The sequence below is a fragment of the Ambystoma mexicanum genome, chromosome 2p, assembly GCF_040938575.1.
Source record: "Ambystoma mexicanum isolate Mex_15411 chromosome 2p, UKY_AmexF1_1, whole genome shotgun sequence".
Lineage (NCBI taxonomy): Eukaryota > Metazoa > Chordata > Amphibia > Caudata > Ambystomatidae > Ambystoma > Ambystoma mexicanum.
Genome location: NC_090923.1, coordinates 607,644,310 through 607,661,199, shown reverse-complemented (window position 1 = coordinate 607,661,199; position 16,890 = coordinate 607,644,310). Strand labels below are relative to the sequence as shown.

General features: G+C 44.8%; 1 protein-coding gene across 2 annotated transcripts in view; it reads left to right on the top strand.

Annotated features, from left to right (window-relative positions):
• SLC38A3 (solute carrier family 38 member 3) overlaps window positions 1-16,289 on the top strand; it is a 558,646-nt gene extending 542,357 nt beyond the window's left edge. Inside the window, exons 15-16 of one of the 2 annotated variants that reach the window (XM_069644136.1) lie at window positions 8,389-8,492; window positions 15,692-16,289. In XM_069644136.1, the coding sequence (XP_069500237.1) occupies window positions 8,389-8,492; window positions 15,692-15,796 (209 nt within the window). In that variant the 3' untranslated portion in view covers window positions 15,797-16,289. The remainder of the gene's footprint in view (window positions 1-8,388; window positions 8,493-15,691) is intronic. The other variant, XM_069644135.1, reaches the window with a different exon arrangement.
• Window positions 16,290-16,890: the final 601 nt, after the last annotated feature.

Here is a 16,890-nt window from a genome sequence, read left to right as displayed (position 1 = left end):
TCCTCCTGGAACTTTTGTGTTGGAGTTAAGTATTTACCTTTTTGAACATTTGCACACCTTCCAAGGCCAAAGACATTTCCCTTTTCACCTTATAGTTGATTTTTAGAATGTGAGGGTCCGAATAGTACTTTGGACACAGGATAGTTTGCTTTGGACATCTTGACAAAGGACCAACCTATTTGTTTTATTTTAGGTAGGGAAAATACCTCTTAGAGCAGGGACAGAGAGACATTTTCCACACCCATTTTCTTTCAAAAAATGTCTATGGCCAAAACCACAAATCACCTGTGTTCGACGCTCATTCCTGACCCTTCCCATTAGAGACAAGCACACACTGATCGACAAGGACAGGCATATAGGGATGGATACAGTGTGATATACAAATGCATGAATACTGATGGAGAAAAAGAAGGGGGTGGATATATAGAGACAGACACATATGAATTGAGATCAATATGTATAAAAACGGTGAAGCTTTTTTTGTCATAGTTGTACTGAAGAATTATGGAACTGCCAGTCCCTACCAATTCAATGTCTCCATGCTTTTGTAATACCGCAGAGAAGTAAACTGCTTTACAATAAAGTGCTTGTTTGTTGCATGATAAAATGCATATATTGACAGACACTTTGCTCTATGATGTGCAAGGCCAGACCATGATACACAATTACTATCAAACACACAACTAATTATTCTTTTCCTATCAGTCCATGTCCTGTCTGCAAGATAATGCCTAATGTGATCTTGGTGTATGGTATCTTATTGAGCATAGTTGTTATGTAGGTTAGGTAGGATTTTCCGTGTGTGCCAGTGCAGAATCACCATCTTCAACACTATTGCAATAACCTCCATTTAAAACCATTTTAAGTTAACCCTTGAGTATGAAGTGTACAATTAAATTATTTATGTTTATACATTTCAATGTAAGAAAACAAATCGTATTCTGTTGTTGTTGTAACCTGTAATTACAAATTCTCCCAAATATGCTTTTGTCAAATCTGTCACCTGACTATAATGATTCAATTTTGGCTGTGGTGTCCTTTCCATCTATGTGCTTTTTCTATAGTTCAATAATTTATAAATACCTATTACAAATGAGAAAAAATAAACTAACCACATGTATATAGACTTTTAATAATACAAATAATGTTCAATGATTTAAAATGAGAACATTTTCATTTATTGTTATAATATCAGTTGATACTATTGAGGCAAATAAATAATGAAAAGGTCATAAACACATTCAGTAATAAATATCAACTAACATTTAATATATATATATATATATCTATGGATGTTGAGTACAAGCAGGAATTGAAATTTTGTTTCTATCACAAAAACTGAGGGAGTTATGGAGGTATTAGTAAATGTTGTTTTTGTATAATAGGAGCGAGAATGGAAAGCAGAAATGCACTTTTAAAAATGACAAATGGGCTTGCTTACACTAGAGGATGACTATGAAGAAGCGAATACCACACAGGAATCTTACAGTCACTGGATCAGGGTGACCCACCTGATAAGGAAACTCGACTTCTTCAGATGAGAAAAGGGTCAGCGCAAAGATAGTTCTCACAATACAGGTTCTGATGGAAAGATAGAACGGGCTGGATAGGGATAAGACAAGGCAAAGATACTCCTAACAATCCTGGTTCTGAATGAAAGATAGGATGGGTCTGAGATAGGGATAAGACTATGCAAAGTACATCCGCTATGAGCCACAGTTCTTCCTATTCATACTCACAGGATAAGTTTTTAAATGGGATCATCAGCTCTGGTCAGGATTGGGTCTGGTGTAGGAAAGACAGCACATCAGGCACGGGACTGGATCCTCTATACCGGTCGCAGGATTGGCACGGAATCTGCTCTCCTACTCTGTGGGTATTTGGATCAGCTGGATGGCGAGTTCCTCAGGCAAGCAAAGTGGTGGCAAGCCAGAGAATTTCTGGATACTGGTTTAAAAGGCCTTCTCACGCCACACAGCGCTTTACTGAGTGGAGAGAATAAAATTGAGGATTTGGGGCCTTGCTGGAAATCAATAGTCTCTATTGCTGGCAAGAGATTTGGCATCTGGATCTGGAAGAATATTTAAAGCTGGATGTAGGATGCTGGATCAGAGTGTTTCGCCGGAATCAGGAAAGTGGCTGGATCTGTGAGTTCCTATGTGTTGTCACCTGTCTCTATGCTATAGAATGATATCACAAAGGGTGTGTGTGTGCTGGATTAGCTAAGCTTGCCCCTGTGAGCTGGGATTGGACCACACTTCATCTCCGCCTTGTAATTTGAGTGATTGGATCAAGGCCCAATGATATCACGTTTTATGATTTGCTTTACAGTCCTCAGAGACCTCCCTTTAGCCACTGGTCTCCAAATCTGATTTTATATTCAATGTGCATTTCTACATTGGTCACCTTTATACAAATCACACACAAAGATGCCATATTTTACATAGCAGCTATTCCTCAAAACCTTACAGTGGTGGGATCTTGTCTCCACTTTCTACAGAATTTTGCCCTTTTCGCTATGAACACAATTTCCAATTTTTATGCAAATTTCCACAAAGGTGCTTGTTTAACATAGGGAAATGAGTGTACATTTTCACAATTCTAACAATAATACATTTTGCATAGAACCACATATCTTGCCATTCCTGTCCAGAACATGTCACACAGTTCTCCCACCTCGTCACACGTGCAGCCAGAAATTATATTAACAACTTCGTCCTTTTTATATTTTTCACCATTTTGAATAGCAAGTTATGAGTCTTTTAAAATGTATTCTTTGTTCATGTTTAGCAACAGATGGTCACTTGGCTCTGCCTCTTTTTGTCTCCCTGCAGTCCAGGGCATCCCCTCCTTGCTTGTTCCTTCCAGAGGCCATTTACAACCCCTTTCACACTTCCAATTTCCTGGGCTGCAGCTTTGTCATTGTCCCTTTCTTTCTGTAGACAAGATGCTGTTCTAACCTGCAATTAACACCTCCCAGTGAGTTTCTGCTGAGAGGAAGACCCGCCTTCTGGGAGAAAAACCTGCCTTTCCAGTTCTGGCAGCGTCAGCCAAGCTAATTAACTTTTAAATTTAGCAAAAACCACATTTGTTGCATCACATACAAATACATTTCTTTCTTGGCCTTAAAATCTGTGGAATCAAAAACACAACTAAAATCTCTTTTCCTATTTGGCAACAATCTTGTTTATGTTTGATAATTCAGCAGAATGTTTAGTTTTACATCATTTTAAAAGCTTCCTCAGTACTCCTCTGACAGCTGTCATTCAGGCAGCCCAGGGTACTGCACCCAGATTTGGCATCGAGGCTGTCAGTTTTCAGACTTTGTATGTTTCACGTTTCATTTGATACATGAATTTTAGCACCAGGCAAGATTGTGAATGTTGCAAAGTGTTGTGTTATAGGCATTTTGGAGTTTTTGGCAACAAAGCAAATGTCATTTGTAGGCACATTTTGATGTTTCACTTGCAAAGTGCTGCTTTTCTCTCTGCACTATGTTTGCTGGTCATGGGACCCACTGGCACATTTCTGCAGGGTGTGCTCTATTCCACTGCACATGTACCATGGGTGGCAGGTTGTGCATCCCTCTTTTTGTGTGCTGAAGCACACGGTTTTTGTAGATTGTTGGCGCGCACAAGGGTTTTGCCGCCATTGTTGCTGTTCCTTTCCCCATAACTGGCAGGGTGATACCGCATAGCATAGCGGAGTGGGTCAATACATCCCACAGCACTATGTTTTGATTTCTGCACCTTATGCCCAGATACTGTGCCCATGCTTGATTTGTGCTCTCTACGCCTAGATATTGCGCACATGCCTGACCTGTGCATTCTATGCTTAGATAGTGTGCCCATGTATAGATCTCTGTGCCTTATGCCCAGATACTGTGCCCATGTTTATATCTTTGTGCTTTATGCCCAGATACTGTGCTCATGCTTGATTTGTGCACCCTACACCTAGATACTGTGCTCATGTATAGATTTCTGTGCCCTATGCCCAGAATACTGTGCCGTGTTTGATTTGTGCGCTCTATGTCTAGATACTGTACCCATGTATAGATTTCTGTGCCTATGCCCAAATACTGTGCCCATGTTTAGATCTCTGCGACCTATGCCCATATACTGTGCCCATGTTTAGATTTATGTGCCCTATGCCCAGATTCTGTGCCCATGTTTATATTTCTACGTTCTGTGCCCAGATACCGTACCTATGTTTAGATATCTGTGCACCATGCCCAGATACTGTGCCCATGTTTATACTTCTACATTCTATGCCTAGATACTGTGACCTTACCTAGACACTGAGCCTGCATAAAGAGCCTTTAGTGAATCCAGGCTTAAGACCCTCAACATAGCATATCTGCCCCAGGCCAGTACCCGAGCGCTTCCCAACATCCTTAACTATAACCTCACCTTAAACCAAAAGAGTCTAGGACCATGTCCAATACTGAATCTCCTACAAATCCACCAATACTCCTGGCCACAACCAGGGAGATGAGCATAACCCAGCTAGGTAGCTCTGCCCCTCACCACAGTCAACAAAGACTGCAAATGGCCACTGTGCTTCCCAATCCACATAATGTTCCTCCAACCCACTTCTTACCAAAGGCACCACCCTTCTTGCCACTTTGCTCCCCTGATGGAACCACCCCAGACCACCTTGAACATCATCGCAAACCACCTACTCCCCACTTAGCCCCATGCACCACCATTTTGAGGAACAAATGACTAGCCTCATGCACTCACCCGCACCTCAAAATGGTATTACCACACCCTACCCACTAGTGACAGAAAGCAATCACCCTCACATAGACATCAGACACCCTCCTCCTCAAACCACCAACAGGGCAATCACTGCAATACTTCTGAGGTCATTGAAACTCCATTAGTCCAACCCTCACACCTAAAAGACAAGCAAAATAATTTAAAACTCCAAAATCTAACATTAGGTACACCGACTGAATTGACACTATGATACATTTGAAAGGAGCTCTTATCAATGCTAGATCGCTCCCAGCCCACACCCTAGACATTGCAGACCCCATTAAAATCAACAACTTAGAAATCCTCGCTATCACGGAAACATGGCTCCACGCAGCTTCGGGAGCTGCCATCTCCCTAGCCATCCCGGAAGGCTACACTATCTACAGGAAAGATAGAAACTACCGCTAAAGGAGGAGGAGTAGCTCACCTCACCAAAAACACCTTTGATCGAAGAATATCTGCAGAATACATCTTCCCATCAGGTGAAGTAATTACCTTGAAAATGGCCCTCACGCACACCTGCACCCTTACTCTCCACATTGTCTACAGACCCTGAGGCCAAATATCTTCTTTTGAAGATGACATCACCTCACTAGTAGCCTCCAACACAAAACCTCTCTAGAAAATAATCATTCTGTGTGACTTTAACCTAGGCCTTAATGACTCCCTTGACTCTCAAGCATATCTCCTTGCCAACTCGATGGTAGCCCAAGGTTTCACACATCACATCTCCCTCCCGACTCATGAAAAAGGACACACTTTAGACTGGCTTGCTGACCACAATTATGTCACTGACATTCTAGCCAACATACCCTGTCCTTGGTCGGACCAATATACCATTCTCTTCCTTACTTCTATAACTACCAAAACTGCCAAACCCATCCTTCTCAGATCTTCAATGCCATCAAGAAGTCAGTAAAACATCAACCAAGACCATATGCTAACCCTCCTGCTCCCAATACCTAACACTCCCCATCCCCACTCGGATCCCACATCATTAGTTACCCTCTACAACAAAACTATCCTAGCAGCTATTGACATAGTAGCTCCATCAAGCGCCAGGAAAGCAAAACCAATAGCGTTTTGCTGAGAAGGACTGTGTCCATGGTCTGGGACTGTGTCAAAGGTGTGTGAGGAAGGTGAAAGACTGAGAAGGAGGACTGTGATGAAGACGAAAGATTATGATGACCAATATGTAGACTGAAAATGATTAATTAGACAAACTATTATAAAGGTCTGTGAAGGGGAAGTACTGTGGTGATCGAGGAATATTATGAAGGTCTGTGATGGAGGAGAATTTATGTGAAGGAGGAGAAGTATTCTGATGGAGAAGGACTGCGATGGAGAAAGAGAAGGACTGTGGTGGATAAGGACTGTGGCAAAAGGCTGTAATGAAGTAGCAAGACTGGCATGCACTGTGATGGAGAAGGATTGTGATGGACTGTGACAAAATGTGACTGTGATGAAGGAAAAGGATTGTTATGAAAGAGAAGAACAGGGCAGATTGTGATGGACTGTGGTCAGAGCGAATGTACTTTGCCACAGTCCTCCGTCCTCATAGGTTCATCAAAGAAGAAAGACTGTGATAAAGGACTGATCTAGGAGCAGAGTTGTGAAGAAGGAATGAGTATGTGAAAAAGGCTACAACAAAAGAAATGTTATGAAGGTCAAGCGCTGTGACAAAGGACAAGGGCAGTGACAAAGAAGTTGCAAGGTAAAAGGAATGATGGAGGCGTAGGACTATGAGGAACAAGGACTGTGATGGGGAACTGTGATGAAGAAGGACTTTGAAGAAGGAAAAGGACTGTGATGAAGAAAAAGGTCTTTGATAAAGTACTCTGATGAAAGACTGCAACAGAGGAAAAAAATAACTATGATGAGAAAATCTGTGATGAACTGTAACAAAGGCGAAGAACTGTGACAGAGAAGATCTGTGACAAACAAGGGCTGTTGTAAAGAAAAGGTCTTTGATAAAGGAAGAATCTGACTAAAGACAAAGTACAAAGATGGTGATGAAGAATTGCAAAACAGAAGGACTGTGAAGAAGGTTTGAAGTGAAGGAGGAGTCGGACAATGTCAAAGGTGAAGCACTATGACTTAGAAGAAATGTGAAAGAGAAGGACACATTGTGATGATGGAGAAAGATTGTGACAAAGGACTGTGATGAAGAATGACTGCTTCTCAACACCCCTTCTCTTGCTTCTCTTTATCCTGGTTTAGGCCACAAGGTTCCACTTATGTGGGCAAACAAAAGAGCTAGAGAGGATGCATACACTAAAATTGGATGCATGCAGGAAGGTAAAGGAGACTGATTAGAAGGTATCTTAAATGCACTACCCAGGTGTCAAACGCATCACTATCACCCACTCCTTTAAATCTGCTCTGAAGCTTCACCTCCTAAGCCTCGAAGGAGCACTCTTAACCAGAGGCATTACTAGGCGTGGCCTGAGGGGGCTATAGCCCCGGGTCTTTTGGTTGTAGCCCCGGATAGAAGCTGAAGGGTTACAACCAAAAAGGCTAGCTAGCCCCCAGTCCCGACAGTCCAAAAATTAGCATAGCCGTGGATCTTTTCCAGACCTAGCAACAACCCTGCTCTTTACTGTCCAGCCCCTCGGTCTGCCTCCACGGCTTCCCTGCCCCTAGCTCTGCACACTTAGGACTGTGTACATACATAATCCTCTCAGGCTTCTCTCTTTTGTGTGTCTTGTCCTGTCCAGTGATAGTGTACTATAAAGGTAGTGGAACGGTGACCCCAGCGGGGGACAGAGTAGGAAGGAAAGGAGCAACGTGCAACACATTTTTCAAGGGTTGCAGTCCTGCTGGTTGACAGCCAATGGAGTTGAAAAAGATGTCTGTTTAGCTACAACTGATATCCGGTGGTAAAATGGAGAATAGTGTTTTAGCTTCACAAATAACAGTTCCGGAATGGTGAAAATGGTTGCAAAAAGTAGTGGAGCTGTTAACAGTAAAAAACAGAAGTAGTGGAACACCACTGCCGACAATTCCCGCTCACTTCGACCACTGGTCCTGTCATCTTGCATTGCCTGGGAGCAAGTGGCATTCCCTCTTATGCATGGCATCTGTTCACAGATTGCCCTGTCGGCTGCTGTACCAATGTAAGTGATTCTGGTTGAAACAGTGTTTTCCCTCAATAAAGTATATAAGTATAGTTTGGCAAAGTTGGAAAGAAATTGAACCATTAATGTGAAGAGGTGAACTGTTAGAGAGAACCTACATTGCTTTGAGCATATGCAACAATGTATTCAAATTGATGTATTTATTTATTAAATAACGTGCGCATACAGCCCTGGGGCATCATGGCGCTGTCACAGGTGACTTGCTTAGGACATATAGTACGGTGGCATGATACAGTTAGGCATTGGTGCAATCAGACAGTGGTAATAGTTACAAGGTAATGCAAGTGTACAAGGTTGATGCAGCAATGACAACACACACTGGTCTGGCCTTCAAGCAGTTACTGTGGTGGCTGACATTGCTTAGGGTCTGGTTAGCTGAAGAGCTTTGTTTTGAGCGCTCTGCAGAATGCAATGTAGTACTTACTTGAAAGCCCCTGCAGCGCCTCCAGTCTTGGCTTCTGCGCGTGACTCTACCAATTGGTGTTTTGCAGGAGCTACCTCGGCCCCGTGCCTGATCTTCATCTTCCCGGCCATCTTTTACATCCGCATCATGCCAAAGGACGAGGAGCCCATGAAGTCCACACCCAAGATACTGGTAGGTGGTGTCTCTTGTTACTGGGCGACTGCCTTTATAGATGGTAGACATAATGCAACTCGAATTGCGCTGCATGATCACATGGGCATGGTCTGCAAGTGTATTCCTAGTTGGGAAACCCAACCTACAAGGTTAAGAGTCAACTTTAAGGAGTGTGGTGTCCAGACTGAGTTCCTAAAACCCTGATGCACAAAAGGGTTCAATGTGCTTTTATGGAAATGTTTTCATCCAAGTAGAATTCATCGAATTTCCTTGATTTTACGAGTCGATTTTGCTGCAGATATATGTGGGGGGAGACCCCCGCAAGGGCCCCTACATTAATTATTCACATACCCCCCCCACATATATATGGGGCAAATTCTACTTCTAATTCTAATGCGACCAACACTCCCTATTCCCACAGAAGCCTGCAGCAGGAAGCGCAACGCTCAGTGCTCCTGGGTTTTGGGGGCACGGTCTGGCATCCACGATCAGACAGGCCTATAAATACAAGTGATGGATGCGGGAGTTGTGTGTCATCTGGGCCACGTGCAGTGGGAGAATGGGTGCTGGAGAGAGCCCCAAAAAGGACAGAAGGAAGGGAGAGATGGGCATAAGACTGAATATTCGGGTGAGCCCTAAATGCTGCCTTCCACAAAATCGGTCTCATGCCTGAAACAGTTGGACAAAGAAAGAACCAGCTTAATTATGGTCATCTAATGAATAAATGTTACATAACGAAAAGAAAATGGTATGGTAGCAGTTCCTTGGTCCTTGACAGCAGGAAGATAAACATGTGTTAGATCGTTTTCATCAAGTCTTCTGGCGAAAGGTTGAAGAACACGAACATCTCTGGGAGTCGACAGCTTTTTCCATCAATTGTTCCAAACTCTCACAAGGGTAACATGGCATAGGAGTCTGGCTTACATCTTAGGAGAGGATAGACTTGGTAGAACGCGCAGCTAGTCATAGACAAGCACACAACGTAAGGATAGTCTGCATAGACTATTTAATGAAAAATGTCCTGATTAAAATGTCGGGTGGCGGAAAAGTCTGCATAAGGTAAGTGCTTTGTTAATCGATCAGAAGTATTACAAAGCTAGTACCTGGTCCAGAAAAGACTGCATACACATGTAAAGTCAGCGGGGGAGGCCAGCGCCTCGTCAGAGGAGGGATGGCTAGATGTGGAGCACCTGTCAGGTGCTGACCATATGATGCAGGTGCTGGGGGTGGTGAGCATTGCCTGAAAAGCATTGCATCTCCAAACGGCCGAGCCCGCGCAGCCTGCTTTCCGCCTCCTCCATCTCGCTAACCACCCCGAGATTCACCAGGAACAGATCAGGGGGGATCATGCTTCACCGTCATGGCGCCTGCACTATGGAACGCGCTTTCCCCTCCCATCAGAAGCAAACCATCCTACGAGACATTCTGCAAACAAATCAAAACCTTTCTGTTTAACAAATACTCTTGACTCGAACCCAATGTGAATATCTGAAACTTTGACTCTCTATTTTCGCATGTACCATCATGGATGTAATCTAGCGCCGTGATTCCTCCGGGTGCTGGGGGCGCTAACAACAAATGCAATAAATAAATAAATAAAGAGGGTGTCAAGCATAATGTGGAGCAGATGAGGGGCAGCCCAGACGTGTCCACAGTCGATTATAAATAGATTGTCGATGGAGCAGGAGGGTGGGAGTAGCTGTGGTGAACTGCACTGAACTAATGCATGAGTAGGAGCCATAGATGAGGTGCTGGAAAATCAGGACTCGGAAGAGGAGTGTGTCCGAACGACCACAGGGGTTTAGGAGTGAGCAGTGGGTGCAGATGCGGAAGCTCGAGAGATGACGAGGAGCCCCAGGAGGAAGACTAGAAGGTGGCACCCCCGCAGCCAGATTATATAGGCAGCATCCCGGTTGGAGCAGAAGGCTCAGCCTTTGCCTGGTGTAGCATAGGAAGCAAGGTGGGCACCATAGTCCCTAGCCATATTCCTTAAGTGCCAGGGGACATCCCCACCAATTGCACCGCTAGCTAATCCTGGGTGTGGCAGTATTTTGATGAACAGGGATGGATGTCCAGTAAGAGGAGTGCACTCTATGCTCCACTCTCTGGAAAAAAGGTAGACAAGTGGAGAAGTGGTCCAAAGATGAGACGCAGGGTAGCAGTGGTGACACCCAATGGCACTGACCCCCAACTACACAGCACTCCCGAACACTGGGGATGGGGAATGTTGTGGCATGTCCTGGGCTGCGGGACATACACCACATCGTCAGGCATGCTGCTGAAATCAGACCACCGTGCAGCATCCATCTGTACCCACCTTGGCACTACCGATGTTAGCCGCCATATGTATCATGTGCGGTGTCGCCTCGTCATCTCCCCTCCCTTTGGTGGAGAACCAGTGGGAGCCACTGAAGCAGCAGTATTGGAACCCATGGGCATAGAGGATTCTGCAGAGGTGACATGTTTCAGCACCATCCTTCTGGCTGGGAAAGAGCAAAGGCACGGGGCAGTCCTGAGGGCATGTCTGTCCTCTGTGGGGGAGCTATAATGCATTTCAGGAGTTCTTCTGTCTGTGGGAGAGCCTGCAAAATGCAGGAAATGACCGCTACACTCTGTGAGAGTTAAAGGTCGAAGCACATTCTTTGCCCTTTGGAAGAGCCTGCAAACCTGCAGGAGTTTCTCTGCTCTGAGCCGAAAAAACTGATGGCATGGCTTTGCTCTATGGGAGAACCTAAACACTGAAGTAACGCCTTAGCTCTGTGGGAAAACCTAAAACGTTGAAGGAAGGAATTTCCTCTGTGTTCGGGGTAGGTGAAACATTGCAGAGTTGACCCTGATTTTCTTGGAGAGCCTGTAAAAATGAAATGCTGGAGCGGCTTAGTGGCTGAGAAATGGGTGTGAGGAAGGCACCTGTTGTGTGTGTTCTACTCAAGAATAATAAAAGCTGCTACTCCTCCCAACAATCACCTTTATGTTGTTCACTGCTGTTACCGGTTCCACTACATCCCCCTTTAACTACCATGCAACCTGACTTGTACTGGGATGCATAACAACATCCTCTGTTTGTCAACTGTCTTGTAGTTGTGGGACTAGTGATGTCTTGGTGTAGTTCTTGTTCTGCTTCATTTTAATTAATGTCACACATATTACACAACATTGCACTGGGTGAGGAATCCTCTGCAATAAGACACACTAGCTGTGACAAAACTAAAGACTCGTTCAGATACAACAATAGCAGAGGGTCAGCTTAGGCTTTCAAAGGTCATTTGGACAAGAACAGCTGGCCTGATGGGCTGCTTACTAAGTCAAAACTGAAACAGATAATCAACCCATCCCAGCTGAGCTGCCATGTATTAAGCAGATACTCATCCACAAACCATTCTGCTGTATGGTGACTGCTGCATGTGGTCTTAGTGCCAGGTGCATGGAGTTGATGGTTATATCACACAGTCTCGTCAGCCTGTCTGAGTATCAGCAATGGTCCCTGATCTCTAGACAGATATATTTGCCCAGCAGGTGGCCCTATCTGATTTTCTTGATAGATGTGAGAGAGTGTGAAATTAGGCAAAAAGCTATTCCATATTCCCCTGCATTGCAGAAATACATGCATCTGTATGCAGAGTCAAGAGCCACACTGTGTCGGCTTCCCTAACCAAATCATGTTCTCGAACTGTATTAGATAGGTACAATTTTAGCAGGTACTGCACTACCTCCCTGTGTGATGAAGCATACATGCTAATACACTGGGTGGCCTCCTCAAATTGTTTTAGTGAGGAACAGACATTAGTCAGTAGCTGCCACTGGGTTGGTGTGAGGTAAGTGCCTTACACTGCCATGATGTGACTGCTACAGTAGTCTGCCACTGCATTTCTCTACTTGCATAGGTGCTCCAGCACATGTAGTGTGGAATTCAAGCTGTTCACAATTATCTGGTGTAGAGGGAGGCTGTGGTGTACCTGATTGTTTGCAGAATGCGTTGCTGGCACTGCATAAGTGACTGAAATGGGGCAGCTATGTGCCACATCAGTCATACCTTCTAGAGGATCCATGGCTGAGGCAATGTGTGAACAAAACTGGTTGAAATGAGTGAGCTAAAGCTTGCCCATGGTCTTAACCTTTCTCATTATAGCAATGTTGTTCAGCCAGTTGTCAGGTGCCACAAATCCCAATTCTAGTCACCAAGGAGTAGGTCACTCAGCCACATCCTCTTCATCCCGGGTACAGAGGTTCATTCCCCAGTGGGATTTTTGTGTGATCAAAGTAGCTTATCAGCGAATGGCGTTCCCCTACTGCTGTATTTGGGAGTCCTGTTGAGTGGTGGAAGGGAATTGACATTTTCCCCTGACAGTGGTCTAGCGCAATCCCAAACGTCATAGTTTTAGAAAAAGAATGTCCTTTGGGGTTTTTACAGTTGCTATTACATTTCCAGCATATGCCCAAAGACAGTTCTTCCAACAACTGAATGTAGTAATAAATCCACAGCAACATATTTGCCAGGTTGGCACCCAGAAGGTAGGCTGACGTGTGATACTATTGTCACATGCTAATATCTCAGTGGCAATAGGCTCCCTAACCTATGGTGCTCTCTCCAGTGAGTCTCCTGCATGAAACCTATGGTGCTCTCTCCTTTGTTCCTCCTGCAGGAAGTCTATGATTTCTTCCTAACCTATGGTGGTCTCTCCATTGCGTCTCCTGCAGGAAGCCTATGATTTCTTCCTAACCTATGGTGCTCTCTCCATTGCGTCTCCTGCAGGAAGCCTATGATTTCTTCCTAACCTATGGTGCTCTCTCCATTGCGTCTCCTGCAGGAAGTCTATGATTTCTTCCTAACCTATGGTGCTCTCTCCATTGTGTCTCCTGCAGGAATCCTATGCTTTGTTCTCTAACCTACGGTGCTCTCTCCCTTGTCTTCCGCAGGAAGCCTATGCTTTCTTCTCTAACCTATGGTGCTCCCTTACCTTGTGTCTCCTGCAGGAATCCTATGCTTTCTACCTAACCTATGATGATCTCTCCATTCTTTCCTGCAGGAAGCCTATGCTTTCTTCCCTAGCCGATGATGATCTCTCCATTGTGTCTCTTGTAGGATGCCTCTGCTTTCTTCTCTAACCTACAGTGCTCTTTCCCTTGTCTCGCGCAGGAAGCATATGCTTTCTTCTCTAACCTATAGTGCTCTCTTCCCTTGTGTCTCCTGCAAGAATCCTATGCTTCCTTCTCTAACCTATGGTGATATCTCCATTCTTTCCTGCAGGAAGCCTATGCTTTCTTCCCTAGCCGATGATGCTCTCTCTATTGTGTCTCCTGCAAGAATCCTAAGCTTCCTTCTCTAACCTATGGTGCTCTCTTCCGTTGTGTCTCCTGCAAGAATCCTATTCCTCCTTCTCTAACCTATGGTGCTCCCTTCCCGTGTGTCTCCTGCAGGAATCCTATGCGTTCTTGCCTAACCTATGGTCGTCTCTCCATTGTGTCTCCTGCAGGAAGCCTATACTTTCTTCCTAACCCATGGTGCTCTCTCCATTGTGTCTCCTGCAGGAATCCTATGCTTTCTTGTCTAATCTATGGAGCTCTCTCCATTTTGTCTACTTCAGGAAGCCTATGTTTTCTTCCTAACCTACAGTGCTCTCTCCCTTGTCTCGTGCAGGAAGTCTATGCTTTATTCTGTAACCTATGGTGCTCTCTTCCCCTGTGTCTCCTGCAAGAATCCTATGCTTCCTTCTCTAACCTATGGTGCTCTCTTCCCTTGTGTCTCTTTCAGGAAGCCTATGCTTTCTTCTCTAGCCTATAGTGCACTCTTCCCTTCTGTCTCCTGCAAGAATCCTATGCTTCCTTCTCTAACCTATGGTGCTCTCTTCCCTTCTGTCTCCTGCAAGAATCCTATGCTTCCTTCTCTAACCTATGGTGATTACGCCATTCTTTCCTGCCGGAAGCCTTTGCTTTCTTCCCTAACCGATGATGCTTTCTCCATTGTGTCTCATGCAGGAAGCCTATCCTTTATTCTGTAACCTATGGTGCTCTCTTCCCCTGTGTCTCCTGCAAGAATCCTATGCTTCCTTCTCTAACCTATGGTGCTCTCTTCCCTTGTGTCTCCTGCAGGAAGCCTATGATTTCTTCTCTAGCCTATAGTGCTCTCTTCCCTTCTGTCTCCTGCAATACTCATATGCTTCCTTCTCTAACCTATGGTGCTCTCTTCCCTGTGTCTCCTGTAGGAAGCCTATGTTTTCTTCTCTAGCCTATAGTGCTCTCTTCCCTTCTGTCTCCTGCAAGAATCCTATGCTTCCTTCTCTAACCTATGGTGCTCTATTCCCTTCTGTCTCCTGCAAGAATCCTATGCTTCCTTCTCTACCCTATGGTGATCATGCCATTTTTTCCTGCAGGAAGCCTATGCTTTATTCTGTAACCTATGGTGCTCTCTTCCGCTGTGTCTACTGCAGGAAGCCTATGCTTTCTTCTCTAGCCTATAGTGCTCTCTTCCCTTCTGTCTCCTGCAAGAATCCTATGCTTCCTTCTCTACCCTATGGTGATCACGCCATTTTTTCCTGCAGGAAGCCTATGCTTTATTCTGTAACCTATGGTGCTCTCTTCCCTGTGTCTCCTGTAGGAAGCCTATGTTCTCTTCTCTAGCCTATAGTGCTCTCTTCCCTTCTGTCTCCTGCAAGAATCCTATGCTTCCTTCTCTAACCTATGGTGCTCTCTTCCCTTCTGTCTCCTGCAAGAATCCTATGCTTCCTTCTCTAACCTATGGTGCTCTATTCCCTACTGTCTCCTGCAAGAATCCTATGCTTCCTTCTCTACCCTATGGTGATCATGCCATTCTTTCCTGCAGGAAGCCTATGCTTTATTCTGTAACCTATGGTGCTCTCTTCCGCTGTGTCTCCTGCAAGAATCCTATGCTTCCTTCTCTAACCTATGGTGCTCTCTTCCCTTGTGTCTCCTGCAGGAAGCCTATGCTTTATTCCCTAACCGATGACGCTCTCTCCATTGTGTCTCATGCAGGAAGCCTATCCTTTATTCTGTAACCTATGGTGCTCTCTTCCCCTGTGTCTCCTGCAAGAATCCTATGCTTCCTTCTCTAACCTATGGTGCTCTCTTCCCTTGTGTCTCCTGCAGGAAGCCTATGCTTTCTTCTCTAACCTATGGTGCTCTCTTCCCTTCTGTCTCCTGCAAGAATCCTATGCTTCCTTCTCTAACCGATGATGCTCTCTCCATTGTGTCTCATGCAGGCAGCCTGTTTTGCAGGCCTCGGAGTCCTCTTCATGATCATGAGTTTGAGCTTCATCATTATTGACTGGACGACCGGAAGCGGCAAACCTGGAGGCAGCCACTAGTCACTGGGACGTTTCCTCGCGTGCTCTCCCTCTGTCACTGCATCACTTCTCCAGAGAGCATGTCATCGCTTCATATTCCAGACAGACTCCTCGTGACAGGACCGCACTTGTGGTGTTGCCGTCCTGGAGGCCACTGGCTGCTGCGACAGAGGGGGAGGCCCTTCTGAAGGCGGGACTGATTGTGATATATCGTATTTTTAGCCAAGGTCCTTTCTTCTTCACAAGTCGTCTTGTTTTTCTATAGTTTGTGTCATTGATGGAAAGGTTACAAGTTAGCAATCTACTTCCACAACGCATCCCGGTGCCCTGTACCCCTCAACTCCTCCTGCCTTATTCTTGAGTGCCGAAGCAGCAATGGCCGCTTTTGTTACATAATACATGTGGACTGGTCAGGCAGAGGCATCACCAGGGACAGTGAAGGTGTGAACCATGCCACAAAGGTAACGCTGTGAATGTTAACGAAACCCCAAACAACTAAACTGTTTTAACTTTATCCGTGGATGTGGGTTCTTGTGCGAGTGTGGACTCCAATTTCCCAAACAGGAATTTTCCATCTTACTGACATCCAGAGGAAAGAGGTGGGGGTTTTCTTCTTTTTTATTTGGACAAAACAAGGCATCACCAACACGAGTTTATAGTCTGTTTTTTTTATCATGGAGCTGGTGTTGAGTGTTAAGTCAGACATAAAAGCATGGTTTAGCTTTTCCTAGAAATTAATGCATTTGATGACGCCATTTTGAAAGGCGCCATATTGCTTACACCCACAATGTTTGATCGCAGGTGCAATTACTGAGGCCATCTTTTATCGGCCACGAGTGGGGGGGGGAGCATGTTTACACATTTAGGGACATTTACCATCGAATCATCACCTCCATGGAACAATGGCAATATCAAACAAGCAGGACGGAGGATGAGGAGTCAGGCCACAAAGAACTTCTCTGTCTTTTAATAGTGAACAACCTAAGAATGTTTTTTACACAATATATATGTGCCCTCTTTCTATTGTAACAATAGCACGAGGACAAATAGCGCGCAGGTCAAAAATGTTTTAACATTTAGAAAGACTTAAACGTATTAATAATTGTGATAAAGTA